Source organism: Corvus hawaiiensis, chromosome 21 (assembly GCF_020740725.1).
Source record: "Corvus hawaiiensis isolate bCorHaw1 chromosome 21, bCorHaw1.pri.cur, whole genome shotgun sequence".
Classification (NCBI taxonomy): domain Eukaryota; kingdom Metazoa; phylum Chordata; class Aves; order Passeriformes; family Corvidae; genus Corvus; species Corvus hawaiiensis.
The window spans coordinates 1,048,171-1,071,961 of NC_063233.1; the positions used below are offsets into that span (position 1 = coordinate 1,048,171).

The 23,791-nt window shown below is 59.9% G+C and overlaps 1 protein-coding gene across 2 annotated transcripts; it reads left to right on the forward strand.

Moving 5' to 3' along the window:
- The first annotated feature begins 3,816 nt into the window (after positions 1-3,816).
- NR5A1 (nuclear receptor subfamily 5 group A member 1) lies at positions 3,817-23,553 on the forward strand. 2 transcript variants are annotated; one of them, XM_048325876.1, is made up of 7 exons: positions 3,817-3,999; positions 6,041-6,159; positions 6,583-6,724; positions 10,314-10,954; positions 17,803-17,922; positions 18,440-18,587; positions 21,631-23,553. In XM_048325876.1, exons 2-7 carry the CDS (start codon positions 6,058-6,060, stop codon positions 21,876-21,878), a joined length of 1,401 nt encoding a protein of 466 aa, XP_048181833.1. In that variant the 5' UTR covers positions 3,817-3,999; positions 6,041-6,057; the 3' UTR covers positions 21,879-23,553. The 2 variants fall into 2 exon arrangements, with proteins under 2 accessions (XP_048181833.1, XP_048181835.1); XM_048325878.1 differs by having other exon boundaries at positions 6,044-6,159.
- Positions 23,554-23,791: the final 238 nt, after the last annotated feature.

Genomic DNA, 23,791 nt, shown 5'->3' on the forward strand with positions numbered 1-23,791 from the left:
GTCCTCACCTTCAAACGAAGCTGGAGCTGCACAGAGGTGACAAGGCAGCCTCTCCCCTCACCCCGTGCTGGCATGAGGTGCTGCCTGGAAAGTGAGGCTGGAGTGGGAAAAGTACCAGCACCTTTTAATTTTCAGCTCAACCCCTACTGACCACTGTATTTTGATTAGAGCTCTGCTTCCTTTTCATCTCGGTGCTCTGGCGGGTGACAACTGCCACAGCCTCGTGTGCACGGCGCAATAGTTTATCACCGAAGGCCAGCGGCTCTATGAATTCAGAGCCAGCGCGGAACAAATCACGCTGTCACTAACGTCAAACTTGTTAACCTGATCTTTGGTGGATCACTAGTGTCAACATTGCATGGGACATACATTATCGGGCCCAAGGACTTAGGGAGATGCGTTTGTCAGGCTGCTCTGTCACAGTCCCACTCTTGACCTTCGCAAAGTAACTTTCAAGGGTAAGCTGCTTTCCTCTTGACAGGAGTGGCTGTTCCCAGGAGTGTGTCACCCCATGGGCACTGGCTGGGACAGGGCTGTGGGGTCAGCTGGGTCACCTCCCTGCAGCAGCACAGTCAGTCCAGCAGTGGGTGAAAGATCTGCTGGGATGGTCCCATGGGGCTTTTTCCAGAGTTGGGGAAGGTTCTCCATTGATGTCCACCCTGCTCGTGTCTATTCCATGAGCTTCTCCCCATCCTGTCACCAACTGCTTCCACATCTCTCCTTATCCCTTACCCAGTCACTGTCCTTTTGGAGTTCATACCTGAAAACCAGAGTTCTGAGTGGAGCAGACTGGTGGATCTCCATTGTCTGGTCCATCACAAGTCTCTCACATCTCAGTTTGCCAAGTGCAGATGCGTTTGGTGGGATTGGTCACCACTGCAGGGGTCAGATGAAGAATGGTTCACCATGGCTGGGCTTGTAAGAGCATGGAGAGGAGGTGTGTGCTGTGGGTAAGCTCCTGTCCAAGCCTCTGGGGTCAGTTGGATTTTGCAGTACCTTTATTGGGGTGGTGGATCCCCTCCCTGCAGCCTGCCATGAGTAGGAGGGGAGTGGTGCCACGGGTGGGTGCTGGGAGGCCAGCAGGTTGGGGCTGTGCTGGAGAGGATGGCTCATGGCTCGGGGGACCCTGAGGCGAGTGCTGGGTCTGTGCTCCACATCACTGTCCTCGTGGGCCGACCCTGCTAATCAGCTGTGAAAGAGAGAGAGAAAGCTGGAGAGAAATCTTTCTCTCTGCTAACCTCATCACAATAAAGATTCCTATAAAGAGCTCTTATCCTTGAAGAAAATGAGGCACATAAGCAGGAATAGTAAACAAAAGGCTGTCATTTTGACCCAGGAGTGCTTCATGTTGTTGGCAACTGCCAAGAGGAAACATAAAGAGAGGCTGCATCCAAGTCCCAATTATGCAGAACTATGTGACTGATATTTCAATGAGTCCCCCCGGGAGGAGACCACCAGCGCTTCCCCGTGCTGCCTGCACAGCATCTGCACCCGCCGCCATGGCCAGGCCGCCTGCGCCCCGAGCGAAGGCGTGTGTGGCATCGGAAGAATGCGGGGGACAAGGTAATGTCAATGGGAACGCTATCGCCAAAGTCCTCGCCGCGCGCGCATTATCGGCGTGGGCCCTGGAGTCAGGGACTGCGGGCAGGCAGCGGCGTTTGGCAGACAGTAGTGCTGGCCACACCTGCTGCAGGCACGCTCCGGGAACGTGGCGCAGGCAGGAGGGCTGCCCCGCGCCGATAAGCTGAGTGGATGGAGATAAAATCCGAGCAGGAGATATGCTTTGCTGAGCATCAAGGCTAAGCACCAGCAAGGAGCCAAAGCATACTGCGGCCCACAGCGGGTGGTGTGGATCTGTGGGCTCCGGCTGCGCCGTGGCCATGAGGAAAGGAGATGGGACAGGGCAGTCTCCAAGCCAACAGCCAGAGCTTTGGTGACGGATGTGCCAGTGCCTGAGCCCATCAAGGGCACAGAGCTGTGCTGCTCCCTTGGCCAGGACAGCACTGCATCAGAGCAGCAGCTTTGGGGCCTATCCCCAGCCCTGAACATCCCCTCCCCAGCATATCCCGTGCTGCTGGAAGCCAGACCCACCTCATCCTTCCCTCCTAGGTGCTGTGGCCTCCAAAATGTCACCTGTCTGTACCTCCTCCCTGTCCCCAGGAACCCCTGAGGCTGCCTGCAGCCGGCCACACCCGGTGCCTGTGCGGCCACTCAGCGTGGCCTTCCCAACTCCACCCTCGTGCCACCAGCCAGGCCTGCACCGCGGCCCATGCACTGGCCCTGACCGTGGCCGCGCGCCCACTGCAGGAGCCAGGCCACAGCCTTGGCCAGGGCCCGCGCAGAGGAAAGTGCCCAAGGCCGGCAGGGACGTATTTACCCCCGAAAGCACCTTGCTGCAAAAATAGCAAGTGGCCGGTGTGAGGCCAGGGCTTCCCAGGGGAACAATGCCTGGCGGGAGGAAGCGGCCGCGGCCGGCCCGCAGCTCTGTCCTGCCTCGTGCGGCAGGCCGCAAGCCGCTGCGTGCCGGCCCGGCAGGGACCTTGAACCTGACACAGATTTATTTTCTCTGACATTGGCATCGCGTCGGAACATCTGGCATGTGGCTGATAATTGCTGGGGATCGGGGCGGAAGCCACTCCAGGCCTGGCGCTTCTTCCAGAGCTCTGTTTTCATTAGTTTTTCTCCTCTCTTCAGCTGCAAAGCAAGGAAAAAACAAGCAGGGCTGTGCAGCCCACACTCCCACTCCTCTCCCCGCAGCACCAGGGGCTCACTGCTTCCCTCACTCTGCATGGGAATACTGCAGGGCGCGTCACCATCGCACCATGTCGAGGCTGTGCTGATATAGAGGATGAGCCTTTCCCCGATCCCAGGATTGTGGGTCCTGCTGTGCCACCCTGGTTACCAGCAGCTGCTTGGCCAGAGCACAGCCGTGGCACAGCCTTTGCTAGGCTGGTGTGGGGCTTGAGGCAGCCACCCCTTCTCGAGGCTGTCGTCGCTGTGGGATGAAGCAGAGAGAAGGACACTGTGCAAACATGTGGGGAGACACTGTGGTGATGGATGGTCAGAGCACGGGGCCAGCAGTGGGAGCAGATCCCTGCTCTGGAAGGATGGGAGGGTCTCTCATGCAGCCTCTTGCCTTGGCATTGCAGCTCCTGTGTTGCACAGGGCAGTTGGGACCCGAGTTTTGCTGGCACAGTGCCCATGGGTAGGACCGAGCATGGCAGTGGGACACGGGGAGCCACACATGGCAAAAACACAGCCAAGGCTTGGCTGCCTAGGCCCAGGGGCACTGGCTTTCTGTGAGTGCTCTTCTGGCAAATGAAGAGCTGCTGGCCATGGCTCTGTGAGCCCCAGAGACCTGGGAGTGGGGCCCTGAGCATGGAGGAGCCTCCTCCCACCCTCCCCTGCAGAGGACACCTCTCAGGGCTGAGCAGGCCCTGGCTGCACCCCAGTACTGGGTGGGTGAGGTGGGCTCATGTTCCTCCCAGAGGCGACCTGCCCCGTGCCCTCAGCCCCCTCCCTCCTGCCCTGGGCTGTAAATCAGGGTGGCCGTGGGTGCTGGGGCACTTGTGCCCCCCACCTCCCTACAGGGTCTCCCTCCCGGGGCGCCTTATCTGCTGCAGGGGTTCCACTTATCTTCGCTGTCACTTTCTAATGCTAGTTTATGGGCAGCGTTTTGTAGCTTAATTATGATGTTTTTCAGCATGGTCACGTGGCCACAGAAGCCAATAAGGCACCGAAGTGGGTCCATCCTGGCTGAGCCTGGCCCCCATGGGGAGGAGATTGGCCGGTGTCCTGCCCAGGGCGGCGTGTGCGCAGCCAGAGCCCCAACACCTTCCCAAGAGACACAGGTCCCCATAAATCCCCCAGCCCACCGTGGACAGGGCAGCGGTACCCACACCCCACGGAGGCTCCTCGGGACGCAGCTCCTGGCCGGTGGCCGAGCGAGGCTCTCCCACCCGCCGGCCCCACGCACAGCAGCCGTGCAGCCGCCTCGCGGTGAGTACGAGTCTGTGGGGGGAACTGCGGTCCCCCATCCCACCCATTTCCCAGCCACCTCCACCATTCCCTGGCGTGGTGGCGGCCAAGGCTGGAGCTGGGGACGCGGCAGGGCTTGACGAGGAAGCCAGAGTCGTGTGTGGGCCTCTGCTTCCCGTCCCGTCCCCGTCAGCGGGCGTGGGGATGGCGGCTCTGCAGATCGTGGGCAGTGGAGCGAGGCCTCACCATAGCCTTGGCCCCTCGGCTCAGAAATGACAGATCTGGCTGCTGAGGGGCTCCGGGAGCCCAGCTGGTACTGCCTGGGGGTCCCCGGTCACCCAAGGGTTGGGAGTTGCCCGTAGGAGCACAGGCAGCCTCCACACCCTGGAGCGAGCATGGGAGGCATCCAGGACCCCTTGACTCCTGGAGCTGACTGAGCCTGCATCCTGTCGCCATCCCGCGCTGGCAGGGATCACAGCCTTCGGCTCCGAGTTGCTTTTGTTCCTCGCAGTGTTTGCTCAGTTCTCCCGACCCAGAGCCCCTCCTGGGCTCCTCTTCCCGGATGGCAGGTCCTGCTCCATGGCTGCCTGGCAGCTCCCCCGGGAGCTCGTGGTGAGTGTGGGGGCCATGGCCGAGGGGCTCCTCCGGCGGTGGGAGTGCTCCTTCCCGGCCGAACAGCGGCTGACCCGCTGCTATTCTTAGCCCGGACTCCATTCCTGGTGGCTCTGGAGTGATGCTCTGCTGAGCCCGTTTCCTGTTTGCTGCTCTCCCTGCCAACTCTGCTTCCTACCCACTGCACCCATGGGCAGCCGGTGTGTGGGGTGAGAGTGTGGGATGAGCTGGGTAGGATGAGGTGTGTGGGATGTGCCCTTCAAGACAAGCCATGCGGGATCAGCCTGGCAGGATCAGCCGTACTGGGCCATCAGCCATGCCTTTCCTTCACAAGGCACTGCCAGCAGCACAAACCTCAGTTGTGCCAGAGCTCCAGGCACCCAGAGCCTCAGGCCCCAGTGCTGCTGTGCTGGCAGCAGGTTCCTGCTATGCTGGGACAGGCTCTGCACTAGCCATGAAGGGCCCCTGACTCAGTGGGTCAGCCCTGCAGGACGGGCTCAGCTCCAGTGCCTGGCTCAGAGCTGGAGCCTCGAGCTCCCCACAGCCAAGCCCTGAGCCGCGGCGTGAGGCCTGGGAGTGTCCTGAAAAACGGGACGTGCCAGGAGCCAGGGTGTTCCTGTGCTGGTCTGCTGCCATGGAATATTTCATTAAGAAACTCTAATTGTGAAGCATTGGTTTGATACCTGCTGTCTGACAGGCGGACCACGACACCTTTCGGAGTGGGTGCTCCAGGTGGGGTGGCCAATGCTAGGTCCAAACTCATCTCCTCAGCGGTGGCCCCAGAGGAGATTTCAGGAGCTGCTGCACACCGCAGTGCTCCCCACACAGCTCTCCCTGGGCTGGCAGGGGCAGCTGGTGTGGGGTAATCGTATATTCTGACAAAGCTGGTGGTTCAGGGCTGTATGCTGAGCAGAGCAGGCTCGTGCCCAGACATGGTCAGTTTTGCTCCAGCCCTGAGACTCCTGGTTCTCAGCAGGTCCTGCCTCTCTCAGGCCGAACACTCCAGAGAGGTTGGGGGGCTTGTTGTTCCCCACAGATGGTGCGGGGGAGCAAGGAGGGTCTTGCGCCCCTTCCCGCAGAGCAGTGCCCCTTGCCTGTCCCTGGGGGAGTCCCTGGGGGAAACCCTGATGCTGCCGAGGCCTGGCCGAGCCGCTCCCCAGCCCAGCCGCCGTGTTCCCGGTGCCCGGGCCGGCGGGTCCCTCCGCCCCCGCCCCGTCTCCGCCGCCGCGAGCCGCCCGCTCTCCCAGAGGAGGTTCCCCAGCCCCGGGGGGCTGGCCGTGAGCCCGCACCAACATGGAGATGCTCTTCCAGGCGCTATAAAGAGCTCCGGCTCCCGCACCTGCCGCTCGGTCTCCATCGCGCCCACTCCCGGTCCGCACCCAGTGCCGGGGCTGGGGTCGCCGTCCGTCCCCTTCCCATCCCGTCCCGCTGACCGCGGCTCGTCCCGTAGCAGGGCCGCTGGAGGGGATGGACTATTCCTATGATGAGGACCTGGACGAGCTCTGTCCGGTCTGCGGGGACAAGGTCTCCGGGTACCACTACGGGCTGCTCACCTGCGAGAGCTGCAAGGTAGGTTCGGCCGGGGCGCGCGGGGTCGGGGCTGCGGAGCCGGGGCTGTGCGGGGCTGAGGAAACGCAGCTGGGGCCGTGCGGGGCCGGGGAAGCGGGACCGGGGCTCTGCGTGACCGGCGCCTTGCGAGGCCGGGGCTGTGCGGGGAGCGCTGCACGGGGAAGAGGGGTCCGGGGCTGTGTAGGGAGCGGGGAGGGGGCTCTGCAGGGGCCGGGGCAGCGGGACCGGCCGCGGGGCTTCTCTCGCCCGCTTTCGTTAGCGGCGGATTCGCGCCCGGCGGTGGGAGGGGAGCGCGGCCGCGACGGGAGCCCCCAGCGCGGCGGGAGCCTCTGCCGAAGGCGGGTGGATGGGACGGGGTGCCGGTGCCGGGATGCCGGTGCCGGGATGCCGGTGCCGGTGCCCACCGCATCGCCGCTGCCGCAGGGCTTCTTCAAGCGCACGGTGCAGAACAACAAGCACTACACCTGCACCGAGAGCCAGAGCTGCAAGATCGACAAGACCCAGCGCAAGCGCTGCCCCTACTGCCGCTTCCAGAAGTGCCTCACTGTGGGGATGCGCCTGGAAGGTAGGGACGGCCCGGGCACGGCACGGCGGGGCGGGGGGCGGCGGCGGGGCCGGGGACTTCGGGGGGACTGTGCAGGGACTGTGCAGTTGCCGGGACCGGTCGCGCTGTCCCCGCCGCCGCCACCTCCTCCCCGGGGTGGTCAGTCGCGCCGCCGCTTCGATTCCGTTTTGCCCTCCCAAGTTAAGAAAAAAATCGTTTTTTCGCGTTGTCTCCTTCTTTTCCTTGTTTCATTTTGTTTGTTCCCCCGGGGTTCCTGCTGCTACGGCTTCAACTTTCCAGGATTTTTTTTTGCTGGCAGGAAGGTTGGGAAATAGCAAATAAATTATTGTTTTCCTTAAGCTCATAATTCCAGAAGCGGAGACTTAAGGAAAACGTTTAAAAATATGGGGATCGCAATAAAACTGCCGCAGACCCACCACAAATTATATTTTTCCTCTCGGTGACATTTAGTTTAACGGATTTCTGACCCCCAGAGGGGGCGATTCCAGCCCCACAGCCTCTCTCCTGTCGGCGCAGAGGATCCCGACATCAGAGTCGGGCCCCGACAGCCCGTGTTACCGCGTGTTACGGGTTCCACAATGCTCAGCATCCGGCAACGAGATATATTTGGGGGACAGGTCGTTGGTGAGGGATGGCAGAGCAAAGGCAGAGGCAGAAGGAGCCCCCCACTCCAGAGTCAGCCGCCCCCTCCCCACTTCGCCCTTGAAATCGTTTGCGTTTTGCAGCGGGTGGAAGTGGGCTGAGTCCTCCCTCCCGACCCTGGCCAGGCTGAGCCCCTCGGCTGCCGGGCTGAGCCCCTCGGCTGCCGGGCTGAGCCCCTCGGCTGCCGGGCTCGCTGCTCGGGACACAGCGCGGTTAATCGGAAAGTCCTTCATGTTCTGGCGGGGCGGCCGCTCGCTCCGGGAGCGGGGTGGGAGCCTGCGAGCAGAAGCGCAGGAGTAAGACACAACATCGAGCTGCACGTTCAACCCCTGCGAACTCCCGGCGTGGGCTGGCTTCCAAAACAGATCCCAGTTCCACTCTCCTCCCTGGGCTGGAGTTACTGGTGCCCTAAATCCCTCAGTGCATGCTCTGGCAGTTTTGATTGATGTTGCAAGGGGATTTGGGAGCTGGGCAGGGGCTGGGGACCCTACGACAGATAGGCAGGGTGCCTGGGAGGAAAAGGCATGGTCTCAATTTGTCCCTTTCCAGCAGTTTTTGTCGTGTTCGCCGTGGAGGTGCTTTGGTCCCAGAGCTATCCCAACAGCCTTTTCTTGCGTATTTTCTTGCTGTTGGCTCCTTAGCAGAGCTGGGCAGACAAGGCAATTACCCAACCAAGGGTGATATTCCCATGGAACCACCTCTTTTGTGGTAAAAAACACAGCTCCTAGTATTTTTGGGCATCTGAGGTGATGCTTTGGAGGTGAGTCTACAGGTCTGCAAGACAAGAGCAACCCCGAGGTGTTTGATTTTGGGAGCACAGTGTTGACACAGGCACCCCTCAAAGTGCCTGAAGGGAGGTGGCAGCAAAACTTGCCCAGGGAGAGAAGCACAGCCCTGGCCCAATTCTGCCTACAGCCCTGGGCACCCTGTGGCACTACCCATAGCACCCTTCATGGCCTTGCCCAGGCAAAGAGAGGTGGCCAAAGGGAGGCAGAGCCTGGCCAACAGCCTGCCCCAGCCAGGGCTCTGCACTGGGATGGGAGCAGGCAAGGCAGTGGGAGTCGGAAGCAGGGCTGCTGGAGATCCCTCCTGCCACCATGTGGGTGTGTGGCTCGGGGGTCACCTGCAGATGGTTTTGGAAGAGTTGATGGGGGTGCAGGTGCTTCCTGGGTGGCTCCACTTGGGCCCCCTTGCCCTGGAGGCCAGGGTGCATCATTTGCTTCTCAGCTGTCAGCTGGGACACAGCAAATGGCAAGTTCTTCCCAATCCCAAGTGTAGCACAAATGGCAGGAAAAGCAGAGCAGGAGGGAATTAAAAGGCCTCTTCTCCCTTTGTGTTCTTGGTGGGAGAGGGGAGGAGGTGTATGCAGTTGCCTCTGGAGGGTTTGTGAGACTGAACTGCAAGCACCTCTCGCTGTGTGTGGGAGTGCAGTCAGCACTAGGGGGGGTCCCTGCCTGTGCGTGCTTGCCCAGGGTCACAGGGGTTTGCTTTGGGATGCAGTCATCACTGAGCCCGACCTCGGGCAGTGGTGGGAACATGTCACTTCGAGGGGGTGTGAGATTTGGTTTTCCGTGTGCTCTGGCTCTGGGATGTGTGGCCAGGGCTGCCAGACCTGCCTGTGCCAGCTCGGGCTCCCAGCCCGCCTGCCTGTGCGGGACCTCGGCTGGGGTGTGCACACATGCTGAGTGTGGCCACCTCCCTTGTACCCGAGTCAGGAACTGCCCCGGGACAGCTCTCTGCTGCCCGGAGAGGTGTGGGCCGGCTCTCAGGAGCGGGGGCCACAGCACCCCTCTCTTCAGAGGCTGCCGCTGGCAGCCCGCTCCCAGCGAGATGCTGTTTTCATGAATAAAGAATGAGGGAGGAAGCCAGGGCGGCTCTCCTGGGAGCACATTCCTGCTCGTCCTGGAAATGCTGCTGCTCCCGGCCACGCTCCCGCCTTTCCAGCCTGCCTTGGGAGCGTTGGGGAGGTGCTCCAGCTCTCCGGGGGGGGGGGCTGGCTGTGTGCCCCAGGATAAGTAGGCAAAAGAAAGGCAGAGGTAACAGCTGAGACGCAAAGCAAGACCCTCTGGCTGTCAGCAGGAGCACAAACTAGCAGAGGGGTTTTGCCTTTGATGCTCGCTGCAGTCTGTTCTCGCTGGCGCTCTCCTCCGTGCCTGTGCGCTGCCGTCCAGCCCCCAGCTCCTGCTTTCCAGCGATCTGAGGCTCTTCCAAGGGGATGCCAGGGCAGCAGCCCCCCGGAGCTTAGCAGGGCTCCTGCTGCAGAGAAGCACCTACTCCCTTGCGTGCTGGCAGATCCTTGGGGCTTTTTTGGTTTGGTGGGAGCATCTGCTCTGCTGCAGCCGTCAGAGGGGCTCTGCCAGCGGGATGCTCCGGCAGAGCCCTCACCGAGGCTGGGACCCCCGGCGCTGGCAGCCTCCTGCCTGAGGCCAGTGGGGTGAAGTGCACCCGCTGGAACCTGCCAGCCGTGCTGCCCGACAAAGGGGCAGAGATTTGCAGAGAATTAGCACGTGCAGCCTGGGTGGAGGGAACCAGGGTCCCGAGGGGGCTGTGCGGTCCCAGGTTCTGCAGAAACAAGGAAATCCCAGGGCTGGTCCAGTGACAGGGGTTGTTAAAACTAAAGTGGGTGTCGAACCCCCTGCTCTGCTCAGGCTTTAAGGGCTACCCCCTCAACCCACGGGGAATGAAAGCTGCTTTATCCCCCAGCTCGTTTTGTAGTGAAAGCCAAATGTGTCTTCTTTCCTGCAATCCCCAGAGGCTCTGAGGGTGACACTGGCTGGGCTGGGAGTGACACAACCTGCTGTCAGCTCTCTGGGAAGGTCTCCCCAGTGCCCCACAAACCCTTTTTGCCACTAAGTCATGTCCCTCAGCGTTTACTCTGTGTCCTGTGGAAGCCCTAGTCTCTCTCCATGTGGGCTCACTGTAGTCTCTGCCCTCTCTCTGTCTCCAGCTGTCCGTGCAGACCGGATGCGTGGAGGGAGGAACAAGTTTGGACCCATGTACAAGCGGGACCGTGCCTTAAAGCAGCAGAAGAAAGCTCTGATCCGTGCCAATGGCTTCAAGCTGGAGACCGTGCCTCAAATCATGTCCCCTGTGCAGAGCGACTACAGCCTGTCCTCCACCATCCACAGCATCCATGCCATGTCCAAGACCCTGCCGCCCAACCCGGCCGCCCTGACGCCCGTGGATTACGAGCGCAGCCCCTACGGGACGCCCTCCCTGGGAATGACTGTGCCCGGCCACGCGCCGCTGCCCGGCTACCACTACCCCTCCTTCCCCAACCGCGCCATCAAGTCCGAGTACCCTGACCACTACACAAATGCCCATGAGGCTGTGCCTGCTTACATGTACCCAGAGACCTACCCCAGCAGCTCCCCCCCTGACATCCCTGAGGTCATCCTGAAGCTGCTGCAGCTGGAGCCTGACGAGGCCCAGGTGAAGGCACGGATACTGTCCTGCCTGCAGCAAGAGCAGGGCAAAGGCCGGCATGAGAAGCTCAGCACCTTCGGCCTCATGTGCAAGATGGCCGACCAGACCCTCTTCTCCATTGTGGAGTGGGCACGGAGCTGCATCTTCTTCAAGGAGCTGGAGGTAGGACCTCTGGGGACGGATGCTGCTCTTGGGGGGACAATGGGAGGTGGGCAGGATCGAGGCTGCTGTGATGTGAGGACAGGATGTGGCTGTGGGCAGGATTGAGGGTGAAATATTGTGAGGACAGGGCAACACCCATGGGCACAAGCCCGGGGCCATCACTGCAGATCTGTTGACACATCCCAGTCCTGCTCCCAGCTCCCTGCACGGCAGAGCTGGAGCTGCTGGGCCCAGCCGCGATGCTGGAGCGATTCGCACTGTCATGTGGGGCTAATGATTTCAGATTCATCACGGCAGGGGCAGGTGTTGAGGCAATCGCCGGCAGAGTGACTGTGGTGTCAAGCTCAAGATATAATTGAAAAATGTAACGTTGAGGAATTATAGTTGAGACAATTCTCTCCTCTGCCTTTAGGAGGAAAATCGATGTGGTCAGGTGGGTCCTATTAGTGCCGGGCAGCCGGGGCAGGGCTGGCTGGGGCAGGGGACACCCCGAGCCTGGCTCCACAGCCGTGCCTGCTGCCAGCAGCCCATGAGTGTGCCCAGCTGGAGGATGTGGAGCTGACCTCCATCCTGCCAGGACATTCCCTCTAGCAAATGCCCCAGAACATTTACTGGGGCCATGGGAGGGTCAGCAGGGCTGGGGCACCTTCTGCCATCCTGCACACCTTGCTGAGCTTTCAGAAATTTTCCATTCATGTCCTGGGCTGACCTAAGATCCCAAACTGGTGCAAAAATGGGAGAGAAAATTCTGCAACATGGCCAAAACTCAGTGAGCAACGTCCTGGGGCAGCTGTGAGACTCAGGTGCTTTGTTGTGTTTCCAGCATGAGGTTGTGCTGTCTGTCTCTGGCCAAAACCACCTTCTTCCAGTGGGACTGTGCGGTAGGACAGGACCAGGCTCTTCCCTGTGCCATGGGGCTGAGTGTGGCTGAGCCTCGTGGCTCAAAATAGCCCCCGTCTGCCAGAACAGTGTCAGGAAATGGCATTGTGGGGGTGGGTTGGGCTTGTTTCAATCATATCAGTGTCCAGCCTGGATTTTGGGAACAGGGTGGTTGTTGTTTTGCAGGAGATATTGTAAACAGTGTAAATTCAGTTCCCAGCTGTATAGCTGTGTAGCCTTGTAACTCCATTGTCAGCCTGATTGCGCCACCAAAATAGGCTGTTCCTGTGTGAATCGGTGTTGGCGGGTTCTCCTCCTGCCGTGGGACTCTGGGGGGATGGCAGTGCCACAGGCCTCACCTGGGCAGAGCTGTCAGCGTCCTGTTGGGAGCAGGGCATGTGCCCTGCCATGCTCAGGACATGGGGTTCAGTGCTCAGCGGGTGCCCACATCCATCCCTGCCATCCTGGGGCCTCATGCTTTTTGCCTTCACCCACATGGTGTTTGGGGGGTGCATTCCCAGCACCTCGCAGGGCCAGGGACTGCAGGACACCACAGCCCACCCCGGCTCCAGGGGCAGAGGGAGAAGGTGGCATCGCCGTCCTTGACTGCCCCCTGTGCACAGACCCCCGCCCGGGCAGCTCCGAGCCCCAGCGCAGGGCGGAGGTGCCTGGTGTCCCCAGTGTCCCCACAGGCGGTGCTGGGGCTGCCCCCTGCCCACCTGGCACGGCGCATCCTCCCTGGCCAGGGCGGTGGCTTTTCCTCAGGAATGGGAGAGCAGCCAGTGGGAAGCAGGAGTAGGTCTGAGATCTTGAATCCCCTTTCCTGCTCCTGCCTGGCACATAAAAGCAAACGGCTGCTGGGGCGGTAAATGAACTCCTGCTAGCACAGGGTTTATGGCTCTGCCCTAAAGCCAGCGTGGAGGAACCTCACAATCTCCGAGATCGATGGCACCAGCAGTCCCCGCTGCGTGCTCGGGGTTCCTCAGGGCAGGGATGCCAGCAGCCCTCTCCATCCCCTGGGAAGGTCTGCGTGAAGGGGACAGTCCCCAGCTCCAGCAGGGAAGGGCTGTTGGCTGAGGCCAGAGTGGGGATCCAGGCTGGAAAGGCACTGTGCTGGGACAGCTCTCCAGGGCATCCTGCCAGGCTGGCACTACTCAGGGAGGAGGTGCAGGCAGGTGAGAAGGGGAGGTGTGGGCAGATTGCCCCATCATGGCTTGCCCTGCCTGAGCCCTCCCAGCACCCCTGTGCTCCTTCCACAGGGCTGTTTGCAGAGACCTGGCTTCTCCCTGGGGCCTCACAGGGAGCCTGGAGACAAAGGAGCAAATCCTCAGGGACACGGGGACCTGCTGGCTCATGCCTGGTTAGGACAAGCCTTTGGTCCCTGCCTGCGGAGAGTGGGAGCAGTTTCCCCTGGAGCTGACCAGTCTTGTTCCCATTCCCATTCCCACCCTAGCAACCTGGTGAGGGCCAGACTGTCTCCAACACTCCTGGCGCGGTGGCTGGGCTGGGGGACATTGGGAAGAGCCCCCCTGGCTCCACCACTGCGCCCGGGGAAGGAGGGGGGCCAGGGGCTAATGGCCTCTTGACATCGACTCACACGCCACGTCCGCCCGCAGGCGCGGGGCAGTCAGATTGAAAACAGATTTAACTTCCCAGATATATCGTTTCATTTAAGGGCCAGTAATTCTGTCAGTCTGCCACTGACAAACGAGGGTCCCCATGCCAATCCGCTGGGAGACTGATGTCGCGGCGTTCATCTCGTGTCACCAGGAGGAGAATTACGGACTGCGCTGGCCTTCGGAGGCAAGACTAATAACGCCGCACGGCAGAGGGGGATTTGGGGGCCCGCTTGTTTATCGAGGGCCGGCCAGGCAGCCACGGCGCGAGGCCGCGCGGGTGGAGGTGGAAGAGGTCAGCACTGACGCCCATAAATACGAACTTTAACTGAGTCTAGATGAGATGTGTCAGGACTGAGGGAAGATTTGCAGCATCTTTTCAGGAAGAAAAATATGGGCCGGGGGTGAAATATATTTTGTTGGGTCGTGAGTCTCAGGCAACTTTGTCCTTTCAGATGTAATTTTTTTATATGTATATGGAGAGAGACAGAGAGAGGGATGTGCACACGCGTGCGCTTGCACACTCACATTGTGTCTAGTTTTGGCGTGCTTTATACACACATGCCTTGCACAACCTGGTTTATATAGGTGTCACTGCCATACCTACATATCAATATTGTGTACACAGGGTTGCAGTGACCTTTAGATTGGGATGAGCAGCCAGGAATGTTAAACAAATTGCCACAGTTTCAGCCCGAAGGCCAGGCTGGGCTGGGTGTGCAGCGGGTCCCTGAGCCACTGGCGGGGCACAGCGCAGCCGCAGGGTGGTGGGATGATGCCAACCCCCTCCTCAGCCCCTTTGTGCCCAGGGGCTGGGGCAAACCACCCTCCCATCCACAGGCAAGCTCCAGCGATGGGGGGGATGCTGAGGGCAGCACCATTCCCACGGACACAGGGATCCCTGTGCTCACTGGGTCTGTCTGCTGGGCTGCTCTCCCTCAGTCGTGCTTAGAGATCTCAGAGCCACGACAAAGCCTGTTTGCAGTCAGTTGCTTCTCTGCCTTTAACATGTGGGTCATCTTGACCCCATCTCCTGGCCACTGGCCAGAGCTTTTTTGGCAGATTTAAAATCTCCTTCTGGTCATGGATGCTGCAGCAATGTTTAGCATCCCATGCACTGGGGGAAATGTGACACTTCCCTGCCTGTGGTGTCCCAGCCAGCACAACCCTGCCTGCAGAGCTGTGGTGCCCACGCAGCCAGGGCTGCAGCAGCAGGGGAGCCAGCAGGGAGATGGGATCCTGGGCTAGCCACCCTGTTGATGGTTATTTGTTTTAAGATGCACATCGTGGTGATATCTGGGCATGGCAATGGGGACCTGCACTGACCATTAACACCTTGGATGTGTGTGGGTTTTCCATTTTGGGTGGCTGGTGGACACTAATCCACTTTGGCACTTCTCAGTAGCCAAGGTGATGGGTCCTGCTGGCACTCAGTAATTGCTGGGGCTGCGGCTCAGAGTGCTGATGTGTGCCATGCCCAGGGGCAAATCCTGCACCTGAGATCTGGGAGGAGGCTCAGAGGGCATCTGTGGGGTGGGGGCAAGCTGGGAGCATCCAAGTGCTGCTTGTGCCTGTGGCTGGGGATGGATGTCCTGGGACCAGTTCAGGGTTTCCTGCCAAAGAAGGGCTGCTGGTGGGTCACTCTCCTTCCTAAAGTGGTGGCACCCGAGGTGGGGGATGCCCTGAACCAGCCGTGCAGGGAGCAGTGAGCACTGTGGGGCTGCGCTGTCCCTGTGTAGCCTGGGCACATTTTGGGGAGCCCCGACACTCACAGGAGATTCCTCACCTTGTACCTATGAACCCACAGGGAAGGCTGCAGAAGATTTAAAACTACACCCACTGCAGCCCTGTGCCCGGGCAGCACCATCCCTGCCTCTGCATGCCCTGCCTCCCCTCTGCACCACCCCAGACCCGGTCGGTCCCACAGAGAACTGCAATTTCTGTGGGTTGCAGCTCATCAGGGACTGCTCTTCCAGGGTGGGGAGGGTTACGCTGTGTGTTTTGTGAATGGGTTAAATGCTCACTTTAAAAAAAAGATAAAAATTGCCTCTCAAAGACAGCTTGCATCAGGCCTTTGATAAAGCACTCTGTGGAAAAGCCTTGACATTAAAAGAGGAAGATCCTTTGCTTAACTTCTAACGGCGAGCATGTGTGCTGCCGCCTCGCTGGGAGGATTGATTGCCTCTGAGTGCCCCTCCATTAGCAGCCCTCTGCTCCCAGCAGGCCAGGCCAGGGCGGGGTGCAGCCAGGTGACCCCAGCCTGAGCCCCCTGCAGCAGAGCTCCAGTGCTGGAGCAGGGCTGTGCGGGCTGTCTGGGCCATGGGGACACCCAGCTTGGTGCTGGGGATGACTCCGTGCACCCCAGCCAGCCCTGACCAGCCCACAGAGCCCCCAGCCCACCCCATCATGCTCCCAAGCGCATTCCCTCTGTGCCACGGCCATGTGGCTCTGGTGCACTGCGACGCTCCCCGGAAGCGCCGCAGCACGGCGGAGTGTGCTGGCAAGGGAACAGCCCTGCAGCAGCCATGCAGGGTGAAATGTGCTGCTGAGGGGCTTCAGGGAGGCAGCCAAACCCCCCTCAGTGTTTGAGAGAAGCTGATTAGCAATTTTTAAAGGCAGAAAATAAGATTTCAAAATTGTCGAAGTGCTTTCTTTGGAAAAGCTAATTTTTAAAAATGGTTTTCAAGGCAAAACCTTCTGTCTCTCCCTGCTGGAGCACATCCCGCTCAGGAATGAGGCACAGGAAAGAACTTCCAAAACAACGCCCTGACTGAGCCAGAGCGGAGGCGCTCGGCACCGGCCGGGATTGTGCAGCTGGGTTGGCCCCAGCTCCCTGCTGAGGCTGGCCACCGTAACAGGCGGCCACTCACCTTCTGGCAGGGTGCAGAAAGTCTCCATTTTGGTTTGGTGCAGAATGAGCTTTTCCCCAGCATTTTGTCGAGCAGGTGGACAGGGGCCTCACGCTCTGCGGTGCTGGGCCATGCACCGCGGCTGCTGCACTGCTCTGGGGATGAGGGGCGAGCGTGGCCTCGGCAACCCCGCAGTGCTCACGGCCCTGCCCTGCAGGCGGCTTGGTGCCATCGGGCAGGAGCGGTGCCACAGCCCAGCCACCGTCACTGCCTTCCCACCTCATCCCATTCCCTGCACTGCCGCACGGCCGGCTCTGGTCACCCACCACACTCGAGAGACAAATCCCAGCGGCTCGCAGGGAGCGCCGGCTCGGAGACCGTAAAGCTCTTTCTCATCTGGCTTCTATTCCTTTTGCAATCTCCCAGCACAGGTTTATTGCAGCCTCTTCAGCAAAACGAGGGCATTATCCAGCCCTGTGATGCTGCATCTGTCTTCCCTCTATTAAAGGGGGAGCACAATGGCCCTGCAGAGCTCGGCTGCTGGCGCTGGATTTGCTTCGCAGGGAGGTTGTGGGGGCAGTACCATAATCCCAACCCTTTCCCTACAGTGTCCCTGCAGGAGAGGGGAGTCCAGGCAGGGCAGGGGTTCAGTTCTTTGTGGAAAGGAGTTGGGGTTCAGTGGAGAGCAGTGCCGAGGGAATGAAGCCAGTGACCCATGGTGGTTCTTGGCAGGTCAGTGGGGAAGGCAGCGGGCCCTGCATCCTGCCACAGCTCCAGGCCCAGGGGCCTGGCAGGGCTCTTAGTTCTTCCAAATGCAGCTGTTGGCTCTGGCAGCTCATCCTGCCAGTCACTGGTGCTGCCTGCGGTCTCCAGTGCCCTGTGAGACCTTTGAGGACCCTTCCAGCCGGTGTCCTGGCTCGAGCTCCTCACAGGGACAATCCCAGGAGTTTCTCTGCGCACTTGTGCACAAGTGCACGTGATCACAAGTGCGTGTGTGGGTGCGTGGGCAGGGCTGGGCTGGCAGCTGCAGGGCACGGCGATGTCCCGCGCCCAGCGGCTCCCCCACGGCCGTGCTGCCCCCCCAAACCTGCCATCCTGGGCAGGGAGTTGAGGATGAGCACTGTCTTCTTTCACTTTAAAGTATCCAGAGGGGCTGTCTGGACACACAGGCCCTTTGTGCAGCCACCCTGTGTCCCTCCCGCAGTCATTTTGTTAAAATTTGTGTGCAATTTGGGGAGGTTGTGCTTGGTGGGAGAAGACCCGTGATGAAAAGAGCCAGCAAGTGCCACTGAAACATGCTGAGCTGCTTGGAAGCCAGCTCTGCAAAGCCACCTGCCCATCTCCTCTCCTCCAGCTCGGGGTCCCCCTTTCTGGGGTGCAGCTCCAGCTCTCCATGCTCACCCCAGGGGACCCCCCCTCCTGTGGAACGCCTGCCAGGCACAGGGTGGGTGCTGTGCAGTGCAGCACGGTGGGTGTCAACTGTGCTGCTCCCGCTCTGTTTCAGGTGGGTGACCAGATGAAGCTGCTGCAGAACTGCTGGAGTGAGCTGCTAGTGTTTGACCACATCTACCGGCAGCTGCAGCACGGCAAGGAGCACAGCGTGCTGCTGGTCACCGGCCAGGAGGTGAGAAATGGCCTCTGGGACTGTGGCGGGGCTGTGGAGAGGCAGTGGGGACAGGCAGGGGCTGCATGCGGGAATGGAGTGACTTCTTTCTTTTGTCCCAGTGTGCCCAACTCGGCATAGGGCAGACAGGTGCTGTTGTTACACTCTGGGTCTGCTTGTGCAGAAGGTCCCATCCTGTCCCATCCTGCCACACAGCTCCTGGTTCTGGAGAATAATGTTTCTTAATGGAAGGATCAACAACCCCACCCATACTCTCAGGGGTGGGATGTGAGGAGGGGCACCTTCCCTCCCCAGGGGTGGCTTTTGGAGATGTGTTTCCTTCAATTCCAGCACCCTGTGAAGGGCCCCCCCGTTTTAAATGGTGTTCCCGTTTCACCTGTCAGTCTTTTTTTTTGACACCCCTAATTCTCAGTCGGTGCTCAGGGCTCGCCCCGGCTCCTGGCCTGTGTGAGGTGCCCTGCAGCAGGTTGTGGTGGGGCTGGGGCTGCCAAAGCTGATGTCACCCCTGTCCCTGCAGGTGGACATGTCGACCATCTCAGCCCAGGCCGGCTCCATCCTGAACACGCTGGTGCTGCGGGCGCAGGAGCTCGTCCTGCACTTGCACTCGCTCCAAGTGGACCGGCACGAATTCGTATGCCTCAAGTTCCTCATCCTCTTCAGCCTCGGTGAGTGCAGCCGGGGGGGCACTGGGGCGAGGGGCAGCTGCTCTGGGGTCACGGCGGTGCTGCTGCATGTGGGGTCTGGGGTGGGAGCGCGGCTGGAGGGGGCACACACAGCCCAGGGTCCGGCTGTGCGACAAAGGGGCTTCTAATGAGGAGCCAGGAGCGAGAGCTGGCACCTGCCTGTCCCCCTCTCACCCGGGGTCCAAAACGTCTCCCGCTGCGGGGCTGAGCTCTGCTCCAGCTGCAGGGGACATTGTCACCCCTTTGGCCAAGAGGAGCCTGTTTTGGTCACTCGCCCAGCACACCGGGCAGGGAAACAAGCGCTGATACGGCAGAGGGAAAACAGGCGTGTTGACAGAGGCGAGCGCGGCCGGGCCGGCCGTATCTCCCGGGATTTGCGTCAGAGCCCCGAGCGCCGCGCTGGGCAGGGGCTCCGGCGCTCCTGATTAGGCTCAGCCCGGAGCCTGCGGTTCGCACGCTCCCACCTCACCCAGACAAAATAACACCGGAGCCGTGGGCGCTGTTCCAGAGCCTGAAACGTCCCCGGGGTGGCAGAGCCCGCTCCTGCCCCTGGGATCCCTGTGGCAGCCGAGTGCTGGTGCTGGCACGGTGAGCCCACCACTGTCTGCGGCAGACGTGTCCTCACCGCCAGCCCCGTCCCTGTTCCAATGCCTTGCTCTGTGCTTGCACTTCTGCATCCGTGGGGTCCTGTCCAGGGACAGCGGTGGGAGCTGCACCTGCAGCATCTCCTCCCTCAGCTTTCCTTTCCTCTGGAGCTGTTTAGAAATCCAGAGAAACGAGGCACGATAATTCGTTGCTCAAGCTGTGATAAGGTGTGGCACAAACAGTGCCCAGGCTGGGAAATGAAGGAGATGGGGGAGCTCGTACCCCGAGCCAGGACCTCCCCTGGCTGCTGCCCCACGGTCTCCGTACCAGGAGGGCCAGGTCCCCCCGTGCTGCCCCAGGTCCCCCTGTGTCCCCTGGTACGGCCCAGCACAGCGAGCAGGAGCAGCGTCCTCCCCGATGGCTTCCCCTGAGCAGGCGCTTTCAGGGAGGGCGTGGAATCCAATAGCTGTTTTCCCATACATCGTTTTGCCCCAAATGCAACTTTTTCTCTCCATATTGCAGAGCTCACTTGGAGTAATTTGCGCTTCGCAGGCTCAGCTGTAGGGAACGGGATTGTGTATTATGTGCAGGATGTAATTGCCTTTAACAAGAGAATTTCCACATTTACCACTCTGCCACAGCACAGTCAAAGCCAAGCCCTGCTCACAAGAGCTGCCATTTGAGTTCTAAATAGATTTCTCTCCTGAGCAGGTAAAGAGATTTAATTAAAATTAGGGCTTCTCAAAATAGCAATATTTATGAGGACGGCACAGGTTAGCTTTGTTCTACAGAAGGGCTTAATAGAGCCTTAATGGATTGACCTATCATTCGATTTCATGACTTACATTCATGAAGCAGCTACTCTTGGGGAGGGGAGGAAGAGAGGCTTTTATAGCCCACATTCCCTTAAGCGTTTGCAATTTATCAGCAGCTTCTCCCAAACAAAAGGAGCTGTGAATAGGAAGAACACTTGAGGGCATAGAAATAATCCCAGGCATATCTGTATGTGTGATGGGAGGCTTTGTCACAGGACAGTCTTTGCAACTGCTGCAGTGTCTCTAAATGAAGTGAGTCAATGTTATTTGGACAACATTCTTTATTCCTTGCAGGAATGAAAAGATTATTCAAATATTCAATTAAACAGTGAATAGGGTCTTTCAGAGAACCAGGTGAGTTCATCGAGTAGAACTAGCTATTGTTGAGCCAACTCAGAGGATAGATTTGACATTTATCAATATAACTTCTTTTTTTTAATGACATGCACAACAACCTTATGCAGATAAAGAGATTTCATAACAACAGCCCGGGTAGCAGGAGACAATAGGAGCAAATGTGCCATCAGAGTGAAAAGGGAAGGGTGGTCTGATACACTGCATCTTGGCACAACCTGTGCCCTTCGTGCCTGCCCCCGCAGTGCCCGTGCTGGCCACGGGCATGGCCTGAGGCTGGGGCTCCCCGGGGGCTCACAGCCCTCGGCTGTGCTGTGCCCCCAGCCACGCCTCCGCTCCCGGCTCCGACCCCCGGGGGCTTCCGGCTTTGCTGGGCTGCAGCAGCCTTGGGTGCCACAGTCCCTTCAAGGGATCCCCAAACTCCCAGCTGCCTTGGCCAGACCCTGTGCCCAGATTTCCCTGTTCCCAGCCCGTGAGTGGGAATTTGGCCTTGCATCGGGGGCTGTGGGCAGCAGAGCCAGCGGGTCTGTGACCGAGGCAGCGCTCCCGATCGCCTCGTCCTGCACAGTGAATCCACTAAATCCACTTGCCCTGGAGGGACTGTGCCGGGGTTGGCAGCAAGGTCTCTGCTGGGCAGGCGTGTGGTACCATCGCTGTGTGCAGCTGTAGGTGGTGATGGGGCAGTGCCCAGCGCTGGTTTCCTGAAGCCAGCAAAGTCTGCATGCAGGGACAACTGATCCTGCCTGCACCTCGGTGCCGCTGCCTGCTGAGCTGCTTCTTACCCTGCTGGCAGCAGAGCTGGCAGCAGGATTACGGGAAGCTGCTGTGGCCCTGGCGAGGCACGGAGGATTAGGGTTTCCAGGCTGGTGAGCCTGGTTGCCACATTGGAAAGACCAGGTTTATCAGGGAATTAATTCAGCCGCTTCCTCGACCTTCAGGAATTAAAGAGGGCTGATGGCAGCGACTCCCAGTGTGTTGGCACAGCTGGCAACACCTTCTGGCTTTGCAGCTTCCTGGGTAGTGAGGGTAGGGAGACACCAGTCCTACTGCCAGGGGGTTTGGAATCTGTCTTCAGCATCAGGGGAGACCTGGGGAGTAGGGTAGGGATGGAGAGCCCGTGGCTGGGTAGTCCTCTCCTGCACTGTGTTTTCATGCATGAGGGACATTGACCCAGGACTGTGGGTCCCTCCTGGCTCACCCAGCACAGCGTGGCACGGATGGCACAGACACGTGAGTTTGGCACCATTTCATGCCCATCCTCCCTCTTGCAGACGTGAAGTACCTGGAGAACCACACACTGGCCAAGGATGCTCAGGAGAAGGCCAACGCGGCGCTGCTGGAGTACACGGTCTGCCACTACCCCCACTCCACGGACAAGTTTCGCCAGCTGCTGCTGTGGCTGGCGGAGGTCCGGGCGCTGAGCCTGCAGGCTGAGGAGTACCTGTACCACAAGCACCTGAGCGGGGAGGTGCCCTGCAACAACCTCCTCATCGAGATGCTGCACGCCAAGCGGACTTGAGCGGCCACCAGCACGACCCGGCAGCGCCCTAGTGCCTCCAGCAGGGGCAGGACTGGTGCCCGGGGCTGGCGGGCACCGCCTCCCCCCTGCCTTCCTCAGTGATGCTATTTAACCTCTGCTATTGAAACGCCCCAGAAGGTTTCGTACACAGCAAGGACAGTTGAGGCTGCAGGGCCATGGCTTGACTGCCAGCCTGCCCCGTTGGCAGTGCTGACCCCCAGTTCCACTGCACACTTGGTGCCCAAACCTGTCACTTGCCAACCCGGCTTGGCAGCGTGAAGGAAGGGTAAAGCCTGTCCCGGCTTTTCTCCTATTTCTGCTCCTCTCCTGCTGCCCCCACCAGCTGTTTCTTTACTGCTGCCATCCCTCCCCAACCCTGCCCATGTCTCAGGGCCCCTCGTGCACAGGGCAGGAGACAGGGGAGGTGAACCACCTTCAGGTTGTGGTTTTATGGTGGTTGAGGTGTCTCCGGGCACCAGGGAACACACGGAGGTGGAGGATTTCTGCAGGAACTACACAGAATGCTGGGGCTGGGCTGGAGATGTCGGGCCCAGGCAGCTGTGCCAGGACCCCAAGGCGCAGATGCTGGATCCCAATTGCCGCCAGCTCTGTGTCCTGCAGCTGCCCCGGCCAGGAGAGGGTAGGCAGGAATGGACAGCTCTGAATCCTCAGCTGAGGTGCATTTTCCTAGTGCCTGCTGGTGCTGGAGGCAGCAGTTCTGGCTTTGCAGCCTGTGGCAGCCACAGTGCCCAGAGCCCAGAGCTGCCCACAGGCAGCACAGCTCTGTCCTGCCCCCGGGTGTGGTGGCAGAGCAGCCAGGCAGGAGGGAGGTGCAAGCTCCAGCACGTGCCCAGGATCTTGGGGAAGCCTGGGGAGCTCTGCAGGCCCTCCCCGCATTTATCTGCCAAGTGAGTGGGTAAGGAGGAATAAGGATTGTCCTGCACTTCGTGCTGGGCCTCCCGGCCCCCTCTTGCGCTCTGCCGTGTCCCCAGGGGACAGCAAAGGCTGTGCAGAAGCCGCAGGCAAAGAGCTCTCTGTTCCTCTCCCATCACAGGACAGGGGCTCACAGACAGGACTGGGAGCGCTGGGGGTCGCAGCCCCCCAGACTGGGCCGTGCTGGACTCTCACTGCTGCCTTCTCTCCATCTCAGCCGTGCTCTCCTCTCCTCTGCCCCACCACTGGGGCCGGCACAGCCCTTGCCCCACGGACCCCCAGCTCTGGGGGTTCTGCAGCAAGGCCGGGGTTGTTCAGGCTTGTTCCCCAGGGCGGGGATGTCCTCGTGCCCAGGGGCCACCACAGCTCTGCAGAGCCGGTGCCTGGAGGAGCCACAGAGGCTGCGCCCGGAGCCACGCGGTTTGTGAAGCTTGTTAGACACACAAGAGCATGTTTGTCTCGCTTTAACACGTTTGTGCATTTTCCTCCTGAAGTCTGTGGTTTGGTTTCACCTTCTTCTTTTTGTGAACTTAAAGAACTGGAGAAAATGTTTTGGGAGGTGAAAGACGTTTTATTTTCAGAAAATGAGAAGTGTCCTTAAGTGTCTCTCTCTGTCTCTCACATCCTTTCCTCCCTCATCCCCTTCCCCACTCCTTCCCCTTCCTTCCCAGGCAGAAGGCTACCAACTTCCTTGTCAGGAGCAAACCACTGTAATAAATTTTGCAGTTCATTTAAAATGGCAGCCTTTGTCTTTTCTGACTGTCTTTCTAACCCTTGTGGTTAGCGCTTGGCACGGGGAGGGCTGGGTGATTGTGGGCGCTCTCCTGGGGTATCACCTGCCTTTGTGGGACCGGGACAGCTTGGCTGTGGGAGGAGGCTGCTGCTGCCTTCGATTCAGGGCATTGGGGACTCCAGATTGGTTCAAAGTGCTGCTGGGAATTGCCATAGTGGCTCTTAGAATGTTTTGCAAGTGAGCGCAG